Consider the following 18,880-nt stretch of genomic DNA (forward strand, 5'->3'; position numbering starts at 1 on the left):
AAAACATACAAACACAAAAAACCCCAACAATTTGTCTTTTCCTTTACAGAATCTAACCCCTCAATACAATAACCCCACTGTGTGGCCAGGAATGGAGAAACCCAAGAAACTTAGCATCCCAATATTCAGGTGCCTTCAGCATCTAAAAATTCTTTTACATCCATGCTTTAAAAGAACTTAAAGTCACTTGATAATGAAAACAATAATTCCAGTTTGGTGTCTAATACTTTTACTTCCCAGCAGCATAATACCACTTTGGTCAGGTTGAACCACTGCACAATTTTGCAGCTTTTTCAGAAAAATAACGAAAACAATTGGAAAGACATGATGTACATGCAAATGGTGAGAAAGTGATACTATTGTCCAATGCTTCCCCATAAATGTGTAAAATGTTCTTAGTTCATCTTCAAACTGTGTATTTATTATAAGCCCTTACATCAGAGATTTTGTTTCTTTCAGTTTTTGTAGCACCAAATAGACACAGTAGCTAACAAGAAATAATTCTGAGAAGTCACTGAAATATTTATCACATGTCAGAAATTTTCTCCTCTATATCTTTAACCATGTTCCTGGATTCACATATTCTTCTTAAGAGTAAGCTATAACATAAGATTGAGTTCTTATCCTGTTTTTACTACTGATGTGATTTGTTTCCCATGAATAATGCTTTGTTAATATCTTTTATATATTACTTTACAATTTCCAAGTACTTTTATATACAGTGACTCACTTAGTGACTCATTCATTTTAACGTAATGGTGTTTCCCAAACCACAGATAATGATAGACACATGAGCTCTTGTGTCAGACTGCATGAGTTCAAATCCCAGTTCCACTTGCTAGCTATGTGACCGTGGACAAGTCACATAATATATCTGTGCTTCAGTTTTCTTATCTATAAAATGGAACCTATTGAATAGAGTTGTCGAAGGGATTTAATGAGATAGTCCATGAAAGAATTGAGCACAGTAGCTAGAAAATAGTAAGAGCTGAATAAATGTTAGTTATGAATAAATTATTATTACCTACCTCACTGGGGTATAACTATAGTTTATGGATAAACTAAGCAGCATTTTTGAGGGGTGTTTTTAGAAAAGCAGGCTCACATAAATCTGTGCAGGGTGTATTTCATGATTTCCATGGGGGAGGGATTTTATTTTTTCTATCAGGTGTGAAGAGGACCCAGTGGAACGTAAATTCTCTAGTTATTGCTAGGGTAAATGTTGGAGAGTTTCTCACAGTAAGCTCCATGAGGGATTGTGTCTGTCTTGTTTGCTGTTGCATTTCCAGAACCTAGCATGCACTAGGTACACAATAAATATTTGTTAAATGAGTAAGCACATGGAAAAGTCTGAATAAGCATGTGATTAAATTTCAGCTTAGTACACTTTAGGAATCAAATATGAAAGGATAAGTGATCTTTTGAAAGTAGGAAAAGATTTAGGGATGGTGCCTTCAATTATTATAAATTTCTTAGAGAACAGTTGTTAATAAATATCAAAGGGGATAATATGCTTGATGATCATTTTATGTGAAAATTGAAAACATCTTTTATAAAATTTTAAAATAGGGTTCTGTGTTTGAATCATTCCTGCCAAGTAATTCGGGAAGCTTGTATAAAGAACTAGAAAGGTTCGGTTCAACTCAGTGTAAAATCTCTGTATCCCCAAACATTGTTCCTTATCCACTGCTCAAATGTCCTCAAATCTTTGAAGCCTTTAAAGTAATGAAATTCCAAATTCATATATCTAAAAAGTTTTTATAAAGACTCAATTATTGTTCTAACCATGAAATTTAGAAATCATAGTGTCAATCAGTATAAGCTGGTAAAATTTGTGCGATTTTCAGAAGGCAAAATCCATTTTTTTGGTCTATTCACTGATTAAGTCATTTATTCACCCAACAAATATAGAGTGCCTATGTTGTGCCAAGTAGTGGTAAAGGCAGTCACAGCCCTTTCTCTATGGAGTCTTCCAGCTAGAGACAGATGAGATGGGTCAGACCACCCATATTCTGGAAGATCTTTTCCATGTTGGCCTCCCTGAATCTTCAGAGCATTGAGTCCTATGTTGTCTAAAGCTGGTCTTATGAACAGGCTGTGTTTGTATGACAAAAGCAAACCTAGCTAATAGATGAGAAATTCAGGAATTATTCACACATCCACACATATTTAAAATAATGTAGACAAAATATTCCACCTCTTGGAGTCCTACAGGCATAGTCGAGTAAAAGGAAATGAGATAAGATCAGTTTGATGTCACAGTTGAAAACTGCATTTGTAAATTTGTGTAATCCATCTCCAGCCAAGTGCTTTGGAGACAGCCTAAAATCCTTAAAAAGCCTCTGCATGCTAGATTTTGCATTTAGATCTTAGTATTGTCTTAAAAGATTGTGATTGTTCACATAACTAGAGAATTCCCTATTGACTACATGATTGAGGAAGCACAAAAATCTGTTATTGTTTCCAAAGTCAATTGTAACTTAAGCTCATTATCTCTCCCTGCAGATGTTCTATTTCAAATGCCAACAGAATCAGAATGTAAATGCTCCATTGAAAAGGTTTGGAAACTCTTTTACTGAACTGTGCTTCATGTATTTGTCTTCAAAATCATAGCAGGAAAAAGTTTAGAAAAATCTATGCCACTGGCCTGAAAAAGGGAAAAAACTAAAATTCACCAGGATTCCTGGTGATATCATAGCAGTTTTTAAAATTTTAGCTTTTAATACCTAACTTGTTTATTACATTAAACTGAGCTTCACGTCAGAGGAATGCAGGTTTTTATTTTAATATAATTTGGGACATGTCAGTGGCTCTAATATGATCGTTAATAATGAAGATCATTAGTATAATACAAATTGTGGTATTTTTTTCTCTCTTGTTCTGGCTTCAGTGAAACCTAAGAGACCCACAAGCAGCTTAAGTCTTAGTGATGGCTACTTCTGATTAAAACCTTAGGAAAAGGCTTACATTTCAACCAAAAAGATTTTACTGAAGGAAACTGGTCATTTGTATATGAGACCACTCTTACGGGTAATCTGTCCTTAGATGTCCTAGGTGTGATGGATTGCCTCTTCAACAACCTGGCATATGTTTATCAGCACTTAACATTAAGTAAATGAAGCATAAAATACAAAGGCTTCTAGAAAACACAAATGTGAACTATCTTGCCATTTGATAGTTGTTTCTGTAACACCGTGACGATATTTGTATTGATGTGAAACCATATGATAGCTTTAATATTGACCAAACACTTACGACTAAGTGAAAACATACTAACTCACCTTAAGCTCCAAATTTATACAATGTATTGAAATGTGTTGAAATGACCATTTTCTCATTACAAGGGTTCAATGATTTCCCTTTATGAGAATCCTGTGGCATTGCCTGAACAGCTTTAATACATCTTTGTTAAATGATAACTAAAATATATGTTTTATTAAATTTTTCTTATAAAAATTGTGAACTCTCTCTTTCAAACTGAATAATACATTGTCTCCATTCATTCCCTTTCATCAGGCTTGTCTCTTTTGTAAATCTATTTTACATAACATTCAGGGTCCTCACTGCCCCACCCCACCTCCCCAGTTCTCTCTAGTAAAAAATGATATGTATTCAAGAATGGGAATCTATTACTACAGGGGGGCATTGTTGAAATTAGCGAACCTCCTAGTTTCCTTGCTGTTTTTCTTCTGGTAGGGGATGCACTGTGAAGAGCAGGGAAAACCTGGTATTGACAATACTATCACCCAACAGGACATAATAAAATGTGCTGCTTTTTATTATTAGGTTTGACTGGTTTTGTTTTATTTTCAAGAAGACAGACTAAACTAGCTTCATATATTTGTATTTTGGGAAACTATCTTAAGTGTCAAATTATATTGTATCTAGGGGAATCAATTTCTGTGTTTGAGAAAAGAGAATATTCAAATATTTGCCTCTGTTTTCCTGATCTATTTTGAATGTTTCAACTAAGCAATTATTCTTTTCTCAGTTACATTTCTGTGCTTAAGGTAGTTAAATGCCCAAATAATTATTGCTTCCTATTTATTTCATAAAGTAAAATCAGACTTAGATGCCTAGATTTATCATAAACCAAAAATAATGACCTGTAGAGGTAGTTCTAACAGATTATTTTTCCAGTGAATGATATTTTCTGAAAGATGATATCCCATTGTCTATTTACCTACAGGAATATATATATATATATATATATATATATATTATTTTTTTCTCTAGAAGCAGCATCTGTCATTCACAATATTGATATCACTGGTTTCCATCTGCCCAATTATAAGAGAAATAATATTCGTTTATCTGAGTGCCAAAAATATCTAGTTTATATTTAGGGAAATTGATCTAAACTTTGTATGACATAATTATTTGAATATATATGCACATATAATTTAGTTTTGTAAAGCTAAGCTTTAAAATACAGAATAGACTTTCATGACAGCACATCAGTGTCAGTAGGGTTTGGATTTCTTCAGTGTTTATCAATCAAAAAGTATAAAACTCAAAAACTATTGAGAGTGGCATTATGTATATAACATATAAGAATCGGTTCACGGGGCTAGGTTCTTTGCTAGTATTCCCTTACCAGATTCATAACACTTGGTAAGAAAAGAACCTAAGTTGTAACAAATGCATTCTGATAATATATACTTTGTGGAATAAATATACATTATATTCTGTTGAAATTAATAATAATAGATATAAGCAACAATTAAAAACTACAGTGCTAGAGTTTCTATCCTTGCTTCTAACAAACTAAAAGTTAAGCTAAAATTGGTCCATTCTATTAATGCATAATAAAATTTGTGGAAACAAAAAGCCGATAGCTTCTAAAACCTGAAGAAAGTACAAATATAGTATGATACCTTGCGATTTTCAAGAGGAAAACAGAGGTTGAATTTGCAATTAACTGGCATTCCAATACAGACAACGCAGCACTGTGGACTGTGGCACAGGTCAGGGTAAGGGGCAATGTGTAGGTTTCTGTTAAGTGGCAAAAATTTGAACTGATGCAGTTTGAATTACAGCCTAATGAGGGGTTTGCTAATATCTGGAAAAGCTATGGATCCAAGATTCATTTAATCTTGGCCCTGGTGATTTATTTAAAAGTCATAGACTTTATTCTTCTTATACTGTTTCAGTTTGCAGACTAGAAAACCTCTCCTTCTGCACACTGAGAATTCCCACTGCAGTGAATGGAAAGTTGATGTATGTAAAGCCCACGTGAGCAGTGGCGGTTCAAGCCCAGAGAAAGAAGGTGTCGAGTTGCCTTGGTAAAGAATTTATACACCATGTGTTCACAGCTTCTTGACAGGTATAATAATCAGTGTTGTCTTTTACTATGTGCTGGGATTCTGAAGCACGGTTTCAAATTTGTGACTATCGGATGTTTGATCAAGTAGCTTTCCCTCAAGGGCCTGAAAGGGAAAAAGAATGAAGAGAAATCAGTGATTAGTACTCATTTGTCAACTTCAATATGCTAAAAATATCAAAAGAGCATATGCTATGTGAGAACAGCAAGGATTATTTTGGGTGCTATCATTCGTGCACCATCTTCCACATATGAAAAAATTCGTTTGATGTTTGCAAAGGAAGTAATTATCAAATGAGGAGGGAAAAGCCACAGTTGTTCCCTAAAATGAAATAAAGAACACCAGTTTGGAAACATTTCAAATGTAAAACATTTCTTTCTTCCATTTCCAGATGATTCTATTTTTCTTCATGAAGGCAAAGAATAACTAACATTTATGTTATGACTCTTAGAACATTTAGTAGCGCTTTTGTTGAGGTACAGGCCAGCAAAACCTCTTTCTGCTAGACTGGAAGCACCAATTTTCCTTCTCTGAAATGGACATTAAATCTGTCTCTCCTTCTACAAGGTCAGCCTGACACCATGTGGAACGGAATAGGCAACTACCTATACGGTCAGATTTTGGGCAGCAGCCTTCCCAGATACCTCCCCTCATACCTGCCACTCTTCCACTCTTGGGGGTAATTTCTTTCAGAGAGAACAGTGATTTTTCCATCTTTGTTCTCAAAGCTGCAGATATTTTTATTTCAGTGAATGCCAAGCACCATATTGAAAACAGATTTTAACAAAATTGTTCTGTTTACTTTGCGTCAATACTCTCCAGCTGCTCTGCTTTATAGAGATGTGCCCAACCTCCCCTGGGGCCTACCAAGAGGATTGAAAACTGTGCATAAAGACGTTGTGTTTCCTCAGCAGTCACCAACGAGACACCATATAACAACACATGGGCGTGAACATTTTATCTGTTACAACATCACCACTCCTACTACTACTCCTACTACTAATGGAAATTTACTGAGTACTCACCAAGTGTCACATATTTTGCTAAGAGTTTTACATAATATTTTTCATATTTAGTCTCCACAACTGACCATTTTACTGAGTCTTAGATTGAATAACTTCTTAAAGATCACTTAGCTACAGAGTGACCAGAGATCTACACTGAGTTCTTTTTTTTTCTTTGAGATGAAGTAAATCTTCACTTCCTGGGCTCAAGCGATTCTCCTACCTCAGCTGCCTGAATAGCTGGGACTACAGGCATGTGTCACCATCCTCGGCTAATTTTTGTATTTTTAGTAGAGATGGAGTTTCCCCATATGGGCCAGTCTGGTCTCGAACTCCTGACCTCAAGTGATCTACCCTCCTTGGCCTCCCAAAGTGCTGGGATCACAGGCGTGAGCTACTACACTCAGCCTAAAGACTGAGTTCTTAATGAATTAAATGGTCATATAACTACATGTCCTGAGGAAATGGGACTCAGAAGAGGTAAATTTGGTAAGTCTTTGATCTCTTCATCTATCCAGGACAGGAGTCAGCCTGAGAGATGTGCCACCAGCTGAGGAAGCATGAGGTATTCAACATGTGGGTCACTGACATACCTCTTGGAAAGAACCAGCTGCAACAAATGTTAACATTGCCCTCAGTCATGTGTTATAATTTAACTTGTTAGCAATTTATTTTTAACAAAGGCTTTTTTTTCCATATTAGTGTGAATCTTGTTGATCAAATTGCCTTAATAATTCTTTTTTTTTAGAGATAAGGTCTCCCTATGTTGCCCAGGCTGGAGTGCAGTGGCTATTCACAGGAACCATCCCACTACTGATCACCATGGGAGTTTTGACCTGCTCCATTTCCGACCTGGGCCGGTTCACCCCTCCTTAGGCAACCTGGTGGTCCCTCGCTTCCAGGAGGTCACCATATTGATGCCGAAATTAGTGCGGACACCCAATCGGCATAGCATACCACAGCCCAGAACTCCTGCACTCAAACGATCCTTCCACCTCAGCCTCCTGAGTAGCTGGGACTACAGGCACACGCCACCATGCCCACGCCCGGCTGCCTTATTAATTCTTAAAAGAGCCACCGTGGTAGGCAGAATAGTACCTCCTCATCCCCTAAATGTTAAGTCCACATCCTAATCTCCAGAACTTATAAATATGCTAGATTACATGACAAAGGGAAATTAGGTTGTAAATGAAATTAAGGTTGCTAATCAGTCTATGATAAAATAGGGATATCATCCTGGATTATTTAGTTGAACCCAATGTAATTAAAAGTGGAAGAGGGATGGGTCAAAGAAAAAATATCACAAGGGAAATTTAAAGAATATTTTGAACCAAGTAAAAATAAAAAATAAAAATGTCTTGACAAGTTGTGGGAACCAAAAGATCAATCATTTATGCCTCTTTCTTAGGAAACTAGAAAAAGGGCAAATTAAATCCAAAGTAAGCAGAAGAAAACAAATAATAAAAATTAATTCAAGTTAATTTTTCATTAATAAAAATTAATGTGGAAGAAATCAATGAAATTGGAAATAGGAAATAGAGAAAATAAATGAAATCAAAAGCTAATTCTTTAAAAAGATCAACAGAAACTAAGCATGGTGGTGCATGCCTGTAGTCCCAGCTACTCAGGACACTGAGATGGAAGGATTGCGTAGCCCAGAAATTTAAGTCCAGCCTAGGCCACATAGTAAGACCCCCATCTTGAAAAAAACTAAAAAGACTGATAAAATCAATAAACTTCCAGCCAGGCTAACAAAAAGGAAGAGAGGACACAAATTATTACCAATATTAGAAATGAAAGAGGTCACATCACTACAAATACCATGGACATTAAAAGGATAGTACAAAAATATTATGAACAACTGTATATCCACCATTTTGACAACCTAGATGAAATGAACCAATTCCTTGAAAGACACAATCTGCCAAAACTCACATAAGAAGAAATAGACAATTTGAATAGGTCTATATTTATAAAAGAAATTGAATCAATAATTAGTAGCCTTCCAAAACAGAAAGCACCAGATCCTGATAAGTTCACTGGAAAAGTCTACCAAAATTTAATAAATGTTATACTAATTGTCTATAATTGCTTTCAGAAGATAAAAGCACAGGGAATACTTCCTAATTCATTCTATATGGCCAGTATTACATTAATACCAAAGCCAGATGAAGACACTACAAGAAAAAAAACAAAAAAGAAAAGCCGCTCACGCCTGTAATCCCAGCACTTTGGGAGGCTGAGGTGGGCGGATCACGAGGTCAAGGGATTGAGACCGTCCTGGCCAACATGGTGAAACTCCGTCTCTACTAAAAAAATACAAAAATTAGCTGAGCGTGGTGGTGCGCACCTGTAGTCCCAGCTACTCAGGAGGCTGAGGCAGGAGAATTGCTTGAACCTGGGAGGTGGAGGTTGCAGTGAGCCAAGATCGTGCCACTGCACTCTAGCCTGGTGCCTGGCGACAGAGCGAGACTCTGTCTCAAAAAACAAACAAACAAACAAAAAAACATCTTGTAGACCAATATCCTTTATGAACATAAATTTAAAAATCATCAACAAAAGTTAGCAAATCAAATCCAAAAAGATATAAAAATGTTAACGATCTTAACGTGCATTCATAGGAGATTATTATATACCTAGCCAGAAAAACTTCACACAGATATTTAAAATGTATACCTAAGTTTACTAATGTTAACTATATTGTTCATATTGTTCAATTTTAAAAATCAGTTTGTAATTTAGTATGCAAAATATGAGTGAAAATAAGCATATATATATATAAACATAAACATACTTATAAACATACATATATAGAAATAACATGTCTGGAGAAAAAACAAACAATGTGTACTAAAATGAAGTGAGATTATAGCTGAAAGGTTATTATTTATACTTCTCTACTGTTTAAAAATTTTGCAATGAAAAAGTGTCACTTGCATATACAATAAACATCGAATGTAAATCAATAGAAATAAATTAAATCAACAGTTTTACAAGCACCAAGACAACAACAAAAATGAAAGAGGGAGACAGAAAAAAGTGTTGTGATGAACACAGAGGTCAAAGAAATCAATGTGAGAAGGATACACCCCTTCTGCTGGTTTTGAAGATGAAGCAAGGGGACCAGGACAAAATCAATCTTTCCCAGAGCCTCCTAAAGCCCAGTAAAATTGTGTTAAACTTCTATCCTACAGAATAACAAGATGTATTTTTAAAATTTTATATTTAATTGGCAAATAATAATTATATATATTTGTGATGTACAATGTGACGTTTTGATATGTTTACAACGTAAAATGATTAAACCAGGTTAATTAGCACATTTCATCACCACATATACTTACTTTTGTGTGTGTGGTGGAAACATTTAAAATCTATTCCTTTAACAATTTTGAAATAGACATTATTATTTAACTCATGATTCTGAGCAATAGATCACTAAAGCTTATTTCTCCTGTCCAGCTGAAACTTTATACCTTTTGATCAACTTCTCTCCTTTCCCCATTCACCCTTTTTCCCTAACCTCTGGTAATCATCATTCTACTCTCTACTTCTATGAGTGTGATTTTTTTTTTTTTTTTTTTGAGATGAAGTCTTGCTCTGTTGCCCAGACTAGACTGCAGTGGCGAGATCTCAGCCCACTGCAACCTCCGCCTCCCAGGTTCAAGCACTTCTTCTGCCTCAGACTCTAGAGTAGCTGCGACTACAGGCATGAGCCACCACGCCTGGCTAATTTTTGTATTTTTAGCAGAAATGTGGTTTCACCATATTGGCCAGGCTCGTCTTGAACTCCTGACCTCATGATCCACCCGCCTTAGCCTCCCAAAGTGCTGGGATTACAGGCATGAGCCATGTACCCAGCTGAGTCTAACTTTTGTTGCCTATGACTTTGGGAACGTATCCAAGAAATCTTCGCCCAGACCAATGCTGTGGAGCATTTCTTCTATTTTCATCTAGTAGTTTCAGTTTCAAGTCTTACAGTTAAGTTTTCAGTCCCTTTTAAGTTGGTTTTGTTATGGGGTGAGATAAGGGTTTAACTATATTCTTCTGCTTTGGATATCCAGTTTTCCCAACACTATTGATTGAACAAATTTTTCTTTATCCGTTGCATGTTTTTGGTACCTTTGTCGAAAATCAATTGACTGTAAATATGTGGATTTATTTCTGGGTTCTCTAGCTTGTTCCATAGGTCTATGTATCTGTCTTTTTGTCAACAGCATGCTGTTTTGATTATCATAGCTTTATAATAGACCCTGAGGTCAGGTATTGTGATGCCTTCAGCCTTGTTCTTTATGCCCAAAGTTGATTTGGCTATTTGATGTCTTTTGTGGTTCCATACAAATTTTGGGATTTTTTCCTACTTCTGTGAAAAATGGCATTGAAATTTTGCTAGTAAGTTCATTGAATTCTACAGCATTACAGGAGGCAATACATTTGTGTTATTTTAAGCCACTATATTTGTGTTAATTTTTATGGTAGCCATAGAAAAAGATGAAAAAAGTACTTCATCTTTGAGAATGAAGTACTTTGAAGTATGGGGTACAATTTTAAAGGTACTTGATAAGGGTGATTTAGATAACTGCATGAGACTGAATCCCCAGACAATTCACAAATAGGTCTATGAGGAGGGATCAGGGAAAGTAGGGCAGGTTCCACTGAACAAAGAGGCAGTGTGGTAATGTGAGTAAGAGCAAGAGGCTTTAAAGCCCATGTTCCTGGGTTTGAATCATGGCCCTATTACTTATTATAGTAGCTGTGAAATACTATGCACATTTAAAAAAATCTCCTATATGCTTCAGTTTCCTGCTTTATTTTAAAATTTTTAAAATTTTTAATTTTGTAAGTACATGATGTATATATTTATGTACATGAGATGTACAAGAATGCAATGTAATAATCACATCATGGAAAATGGAGTATGCATCCTCTTAAGTATCCTTTGTGTTACAAACAATCCAATTATACTCGTTTAGTTATTTAAAATGTACAGTTAAATTACTATTGACTATAGTCACCCTGTTGTGCTGTCAAATACTAGGCCTTATGCATTCATTCTGCTTCTATACCTGTTAATCATCCCCACCCCCCTCCCCACCCCTCCACGATCTTTTCTAGCCTCTGGTAACTGTCCTTCTACCCTCTATCTCCATGAGTTCAATTGCTTTGATTTTTAGATCCCACAAATAAGTGAGAATATGTATGTTTATCTTTCTGTGCTTGGCTTATTTCAGTTAATATAATGATCCCCATGTTGTTGCAAATTACTGAATTTTTTTTTTCCTGAGTCAGAGTCATGATATGCCATCCAGGCTGGAGTGCAGTGGCATGAAATTGGCTCACTGCAACCTCGGCCTCCTGCGTTCAAACGATTCTTGTGCCTCAGCCTCTGAAGTAGCTGGGATTATAGGCGTGTGTCACCAGCCCTGGTTAATTTTTGTGTGTGTGTGTGTGTGTGTGTGTGTGTGTGTGTGTTTTGTATTTTTACTAGAGATGTGATTTTGCCATGTTGGCCAGGCTGGTCTCAAACTCCTGGCCACCAGTGATCCTCCCGCCTTGGCTTCCCAAAGTGTTGAGATTATAGGCGAGCCACCGTGCCTGGCATGAATCTCATTCTCTTTTTATGGCTGAATCGTAATCCATTGTGTATAAGTATAACATTTTTTTTTAATCCATTCATCTGACAGATTCATAGGTTGCTTCTAAATCTTGGCTAATGTGAACAGAGCTGCAACAAACATGATATTGCAGATATCTGCAGTGGGAACCTCCAAACTGTTCTTCATAGTGGTTGTACCAATTAGTTTACTACTTTAAAACAAGATTAAACGTAGTACCTAATCCTCATAAGGCTAGTATGAAGATTAAGTAATATATATGAAGCACTTAAAGGAGTTCTTGGCATATGCTAATTGTTTAATAAGTGCTAGTCAGCTTTATGATTATTTCTGTCCAGTATTCTGTTTGGAAACTCTGGGTTCCTTGCATTCAATTTTATCAGAGTCATCCCTTGGAACCTGGTTTTCTCAGTGACTGGGTGGATAGTTTTGGTAGTAATTCCCTGGATTAGATCATCGGGATCATGCATGTGGTAATGCTAGAAGAAGGTAGAGAAGGGTTTCAATGGTAGGCAAAATAAAGAAAATGGGGGGTCGTTAGATTAGGAGGAAAAAGAGGTTTGGTGAGGCTACAGGCAAATGCCAGCAAATTTGTAAATCTGATAAGACCACAGGCTGGTTTTGACTGGAATGAATTCTCCACCCTAGATCCAGCCATGGAGGTCAGGGACAAGATTTTGGTTTTGACTTCTTCAGAGCATTGATATCTCTAGAGATATTCCTCTTTCTTCTTATTTTTATTTTTTTTAGAATCTTGGTGACACATGGGTATACATGGAGTCACAATAAAAAACTGAGATGCTTAAAGCTGAATAAATGTAATACTCTAATATGGTTTGACTGTGAGATTTCCCTACCCAAATCTCAACTTGAATTGTATCTCCCAGAATTCCCATGTGTTGTGAAAGGTGGAAGGTAATTGAATCATGGGGGCTGGTCTTTCCTGTGCTATTCTTGTTATAGTGAATAAGTCTCACGAGATTTGATGGGTTGATCAGGGGGTTCTGCTTTTGCTTCTTCCTCGTTTTTCTCCTGCCAAGACCATGTAAGAAGCACCTTTCCGGCCAGGCCTGGTGGCTCACACCTGTACTCCCAGCACTTTGGGACGCTGAGGCAGGTGGATCACCTGAGGTCAGGAGTTTGAGACCAGCCTGACCAATATGGTGACACCCAGTCTCTATTAAAAATACAAAAATTAGCCGTGCATGGTGGCAGGGACCTGTAAGCCCAGCTATTCAGGAGGCTGAGGCAGGAGAATTGCTTAAACCTGGGGAGGCAGAGGTTGCAGTGAGCTGCGATTGTGCTACTCCACTCCAGCCTGGACAACAAAGTGAGACTCCGTATTAAAAAAAAGAAAAGAAAAAAAGTACCTTTCCCCTCCCCTCAGCCATGATTCTGAGGCCTCCCCGGCCATGTGGAACTGTAAGTCCAATTAAGCCTCTTTTTTGTTCCCAGTTTCGGGTATGTCTTTACCAGCAGTGTGAAAACAAACTAATACAACTCTTTCTCAAAAAAAGTGGGTATAGCATGAATAAAGCCCTTATTTGTATTCTCTGGTTACATTTCTAGCATATTATTGTACAGGAATAATTTTTTACATATTAGAAAATATAATTGATATCCTTCAATATTATCAAATATAGAAGGAGAAAAGACAATTGATTTTTACTTTAAGAGAGTTTACAATTAAAAGTAGGCATAAGAAAAAAATTTTCTGCACAGTACTTGCATTAAATCTTTTTTCCATTTGTATTCACTGTTTACTATTGCTAGATGCTTTATAACTTTTACCATATCAGACAAAAAACATTATTTCTGATTTAGAGAGTAAAAATTGTATTTCATTTGATAAACAATAAGATAATATCAGACCAGTATTTTGACTTTACTTGGTTTTTGCTTGACTGGTTAAATTTTTTAAAAACCTGAGATGCTTAAAGTCAAATTGTTCAAATTAGCTTCAAACTTTTCTCAGAAGCAACTGTAGTAAGAGTTAGTGAGTGTGACAAATTCCACTTAGCCTTTAAAAATCAAATTAATTAAAATGTAATTAAGAGCTAATGTAGGTCTCTTTGATGAAATTCACCATAAAATACATGAATGACATGACTTGGTTATATTTTATTTGTACCTGAAATGGTCACTGCAGTTTAACTTCTAGGGGCCATGATTGTGTATATTGCAAGTGCCATCTTGGCAGGTTCAAATATAAATTTCATGTTCACTTAAATAGAACTCTACTATATCTCATGCAAGAAAAAATATAGTTTGTATAATAAATGCTTTTTACTAAAAATGCTAGTCTGTGGTGATGAAACAATAGGAAATTTAATGAAGATGGAGATTTACTGAAGATGGATGGAGCTGAGAAATGGAATTGAGTATACGGCCCAGTAAATAATTCTGGCCAAGTTATATACTTTTAAAGATGATTGAATGAGCATAATCTTGGAAGCCTTTAGTGAGACCTCAGAAGTCTGAATGGGAACATATTTCTTTCAAAATACTTGCACAATTTTGCTATGGACCATTGTGACAAATCAGTTAGGAGAATTGGTATAAGTCTATATTATCAAGGATGAGAGAAAAATGAATTAGCAAAAAGATGGCAAATGTTTAAGGAATAATGAGTTGTCATTACTACAGAAAAAGACCTTTAAGAATTCTAAAAGTACAAATGTAAAGTGGCTTTACATTTGGAATGGATAACAGAGAAGAAGGATGTGAACAAAATGACTTGTTCTTGGTCTGTCTGTAGACCTCTATCTCAACTACATCATCCTAGACCAAGCCACCATATTTCCTGCCTGGACTACTATACATTAGCCTCCTAATTGGTCTCTGCTTCCACTCTCAGTCTGCAATAATCTATTTTCACAGCAGTCAGAGTAATCTTTTAAATAAATCAGACCAGGTCACTCCTGTACTTGAAAACCTTTAGTGGCTTCCAGTGCAATAAAATCTAATTTCCCTCAGTGGCTACAGAGCTCTCTGTGACCTTGTCCCCAGCTATCTCATTGACCCCATACCCACCACCACTGTTCTTCTGACTCACTATTCTCTAACTACCCAGGCTTTCTTTCTGTTCCTCAAATATGCCTGTCATGGAGCTACTGCATTGGCTATTTCTTTCTCTTTTTATTCTCTTTTCCTGGCTTCTTGTCATTCGGCCTCATCTGAAAGGTTACCTCCTTGGAGAGATCATCCCTGATCACCCAGTCAAGTTGCCACCTAGTCGTTCTCCATTTAAACCTCCTCTTTTTACTCTGCAAAGTACTGGTCCCAATAGGATATTTTTATTTACTTGTTTATTTGTTTATTAACTATATCCTCCAACCAGAATGTAGGCATGAGAGTAAAAACTTTGCATTATTCATACCACTTCTGCAGCTCATTAAACAGTGCCTCATTTATAACAGATTCAAATAAATATTTAATGTTCAATAAATGTATATTTTTAGGATAGAATGTAATTTTAGATAAAGATACTAAAATATGGTATATCTAATAAAAAATAGCAGGCTATAACAGATAGAGATTGTTGAATTCTCAGGACTGTTGGAGTACAAATCCCATACCTTTTCCCCCATTTCCTGTGTAGCTTCTTCTTTTCATGAGTGTCACAAATAATTCAAAGTCTCATGTTAAATCCAAAGTTTCTGTCTGTGCAAATAGTAATCTAATATTGAATAATCTAAAACCACTATTACCGATGATCATTTTTCCAAGAACACTTGAAGCTCACTTCAAATACACATTTGCAGACATCATAGTGTAAAGGTATCTAACAATATGAACTGTCTCTTCCAAAGGATAGCAAGGAAAATTTATATAACTCAGAATATCTGATGTTGGCAGATAAAAACCTGGTAGAGTAAAAAGGAAAAGAATTCTATGTTTCTTGTAAATGCAGTTGTGGGAAATCCACTGAAGCTATTTTAGCCTCATATTTTCAGTTAAAAATTTTTTTTTTTATTATACCTGCCTTAAATGTCTGTTTTTTTTTTTTCTTTTTTTTTTTTTTTTTTTTCCTGAGTATTAGGGATAAAATGTGATAGGGGGCTTAGGGCATAGTAGGCACTTCAAAGATGGAGTCTCTTAACATTTTTTCTTAAATTTTCTTGATAATATATAGCAAAACCTGATTTAGTATTCTTTGTTACAAAGCGGAATTTAGTAAAAGGCAGGAGAATCTTAGACATATTTTATTTCCACTTTAAAGCTTTTTTTTAGCTCTTGAAGTTTTATTTTTAATTGACAAATATTTTATATATTTATGGATTATAATGTGACGTTTCAATACATGTATACATTGTGGAATGATCAAATCAGGCTAATTACAAAAATTTTTACCACAAATACTTATTGTTTCTTTGTGGTGACAATATTTACAATCCATTCCCTCAGCTATCTTGAAATATGCAATACAGTATTATTAACTATAATCACCAAGTTGTATAATAGATCATCTTAAACTTCCTTCTACCTAATTGAAACTCTGTACCCTTTGACTAACACCTTTTCCCTTTCCTTTATCTACCCTCCTCCCAGCCTCTGGAAACCAGATTCTACTCTCTACTTCTGTGAGTTCAAGTTTTTCAGATTCCACACATAGGTGAGATAACGTGGTATTTGTTTGTCCATACCTGGCTTATTTCACTTGGCATGATGTTCTCTAGGTCCATCCACGCTGACAAAAATGACAAAATTTTCTGCTTTTTAAATACTAAATATTAAATGGCATTCTAGTGTGTGTGTGTGTGTATGTGTGTGTGTGTGTGTGTGTGTGTGTGTGTATAGATATCTATCACATACTTATCATATTTAAAAAATCAATTCATCCATTGATTGCACTTCAGTTTTCATATCTTGGCTATTGTAATAATGCTGTACTGAACATGAGAGTGCAAACATCCCCTTGACATACTGATTTCAATTCCTTTGACTATCTCCCTAGAGGAAGAATTGCTGGAAAATATGGTGATTCTATTTGTAGTTTTTGGAGGAACCTCCATATTGTCTGTCAAATTGGCTGCAGCAATTTATGTTTCCACCAACAGTGTACAAGGGTTCTCATTTCTCCACATCCTCACTAGCATTTGTTATCTTTCATCTTTTTGGTAACAGCCAATTTAAAAGGTATGAGGTGGTATTTCATTGTGGTTTTAATTTGCATTTCTCTGATGATTAGAGACTTTGAGCATTTTTTCATATAGCTATTGGACATTTGTATGTTAGACACACTTTAAAGGAGCATCCACAGAGAACTTCAGAATCTCTTAGAGCATGAACAGTGGCAGGTCTCAACTTCATTCTTTTCAGGGGAGCATTTTTCCAATAAATTGTATCTCAGTATTCTAATGGAGATCTTCTCACAGTCAGCACTATAAGGCTGTGCAGTTAATACACTGTGTAAAAGCAACTGGTCAAGAGGGTGAGTGAGGTCTGGAATCCAGCTCACACTCCTCTCCTTAGGAACTGGGTTTGTACAGAGGCTGCGTTTTCTTAATTTGTAGAAAAGCATCCCATAGCCTGTACTTGCCCCTTCCAAAGTATGTCATTTTCCAAATTATCTTACATTTGTGGAGAATATAGCTGAATGGCACACAAACTATCTTGTTTATATATTTTTAGATCACTGTCTTTTGTTTGATTGATTTTGTTTAGATTATTTAAATCTAATAATTTAGTTTCAGCTAAGAAAATATATTTTAGAACTTATATACATATACACACACACATATAAATGTATATATTTACATGGCTCCTTGTGTAGAATAAATCACTTCTTACCTATGACATGTGGTTTTGTTGTGTTTGTTGCTGCTGCTGCTGTTGCTGCTGCTGAATTAGCAGTTGTTGCTGCTGCCGACGCCTGGCTGTTCGTAGCTTCTCAAAGCGAGCCTCCATTTCTTCTAGAACTTTTGGGGTGTATCGCACCACTAGCTTGACGCTGTCTTTAGCAGCCTTGAGTAGTTCCACAGCTTTCTCATGGTGTTCTCCTTCCACACTCTGAAAAGACAATGACATTTCTTAAAGGGAAGAGCTTCAATGTTCCTTTTCCCGAGAGACAAATCTGAAATTAGTATCATATTAAGAACCCAAAGTTTAAAATTCTAAGAAGGCATGGTAAATGAGTTATCTTACCATCATCATTAGTATTTGTTACATTGTGGCTAAACTATAAGCAGGTTAGGCTGCATTAGGTCACAGAATGGACTGCATGGGGATTCAGGTCAGGAGGGAGAAAAACAATGAAAACCTACATTATAATGCTAACATTAGGAATGAAAATTTCCAAATTTCATCTGGAAGAAAATTTACTAGTCAACAAAATTGTGAAAAAAATTAAAACATAGTAACAAAGGAGAAATTTATCTATCAGATTTAAAATTTATTAAGAATCTACACTGATTAAAATGCTATCTTATTGTGGGTATAAAATATATAGTAGAACATAGCACAGAGTCCAGGAGAGTCATCACATGGAAAGCTTTATTTATTATAAATGTGGACTTTAGACCAAAGGAGAAAAGGACTATTGACTAAATTAAATAATACAAAATAATGGAGAACCCACCTCATACACTATACTAAATATAACAGATTAATTAAAAATTTAAATGCAAAATAAAAACATAAAACAACTAAAATGAAAGAAAGGTGAACATTCATCATTTTTCAATAGAAAAGGAATTCTTAAGTAAAAATACCAAGGGAAAAATAACCACAAAATCAGATGTGCAAAACTTAAGTTTCTATGTCTCCAACACTGTAAAAAGGGCAAATAAACCAGAAAAATGCTTTCAGTACATGACTGTCATACACTTAGTGCAAAAGGGTTTTTTTTTGGTTTATTTGCCCTTCCTCCTCCTCCTCCTCTTCCTTCTTTTTCTTCTCTCTCTCTCTCTTTATTTTTTTCTTTGGCGCAGAATTT

General features: G+C 35.6%; 1 protein-coding gene across 3 annotated transcripts in view; it reads right to left on the reverse strand.

Annotated features, from left to right (window-relative positions):
• Positions 1 to 212: 212 nt before the first annotated feature.
• Positions 213 to 18,880, reverse strand: part of LIN7A (lin-7 homolog A, crumbs cell polarity complex component) — a 152,785-nt gene continuing 134,117 nt past the window's right edge. For all 3 annotated transcript variants that reach the window (XR_004274606.1, XM_032296621.1, XM_032296625.1), the window contains 2 exons: positions 17,737 to 17,955; positions 213 to 5,429 (listed from right to left, as the gene is read on the reverse strand). Coding sequence is in view for 2 of the 3 variants with exons in the window: in XM_032296621.1 (XP_032152512.1) it covers positions 17,737 to 17,955 (219 nt within the window). In the remaining variant the exon portion in view is untranslated. The remainder of the gene's footprint in view (positions 5,430 to 17,736; positions 17,956 to 18,880) is intronic.

Source organism: Sapajus apella, unplaced genomic scaffold, assembly GCF_009761245.1.
Source record: "Sapajus apella isolate SASKATOON/1434 unplaced genomic scaffold, GSC_monkey_1.0 scaffold2, whole genome shotgun sequence".
Classification (NCBI taxonomy): Eukaryota; Metazoa; Chordata; class Mammalia; order Primates; family Cebidae; genus Sapajus; species Sapajus apella.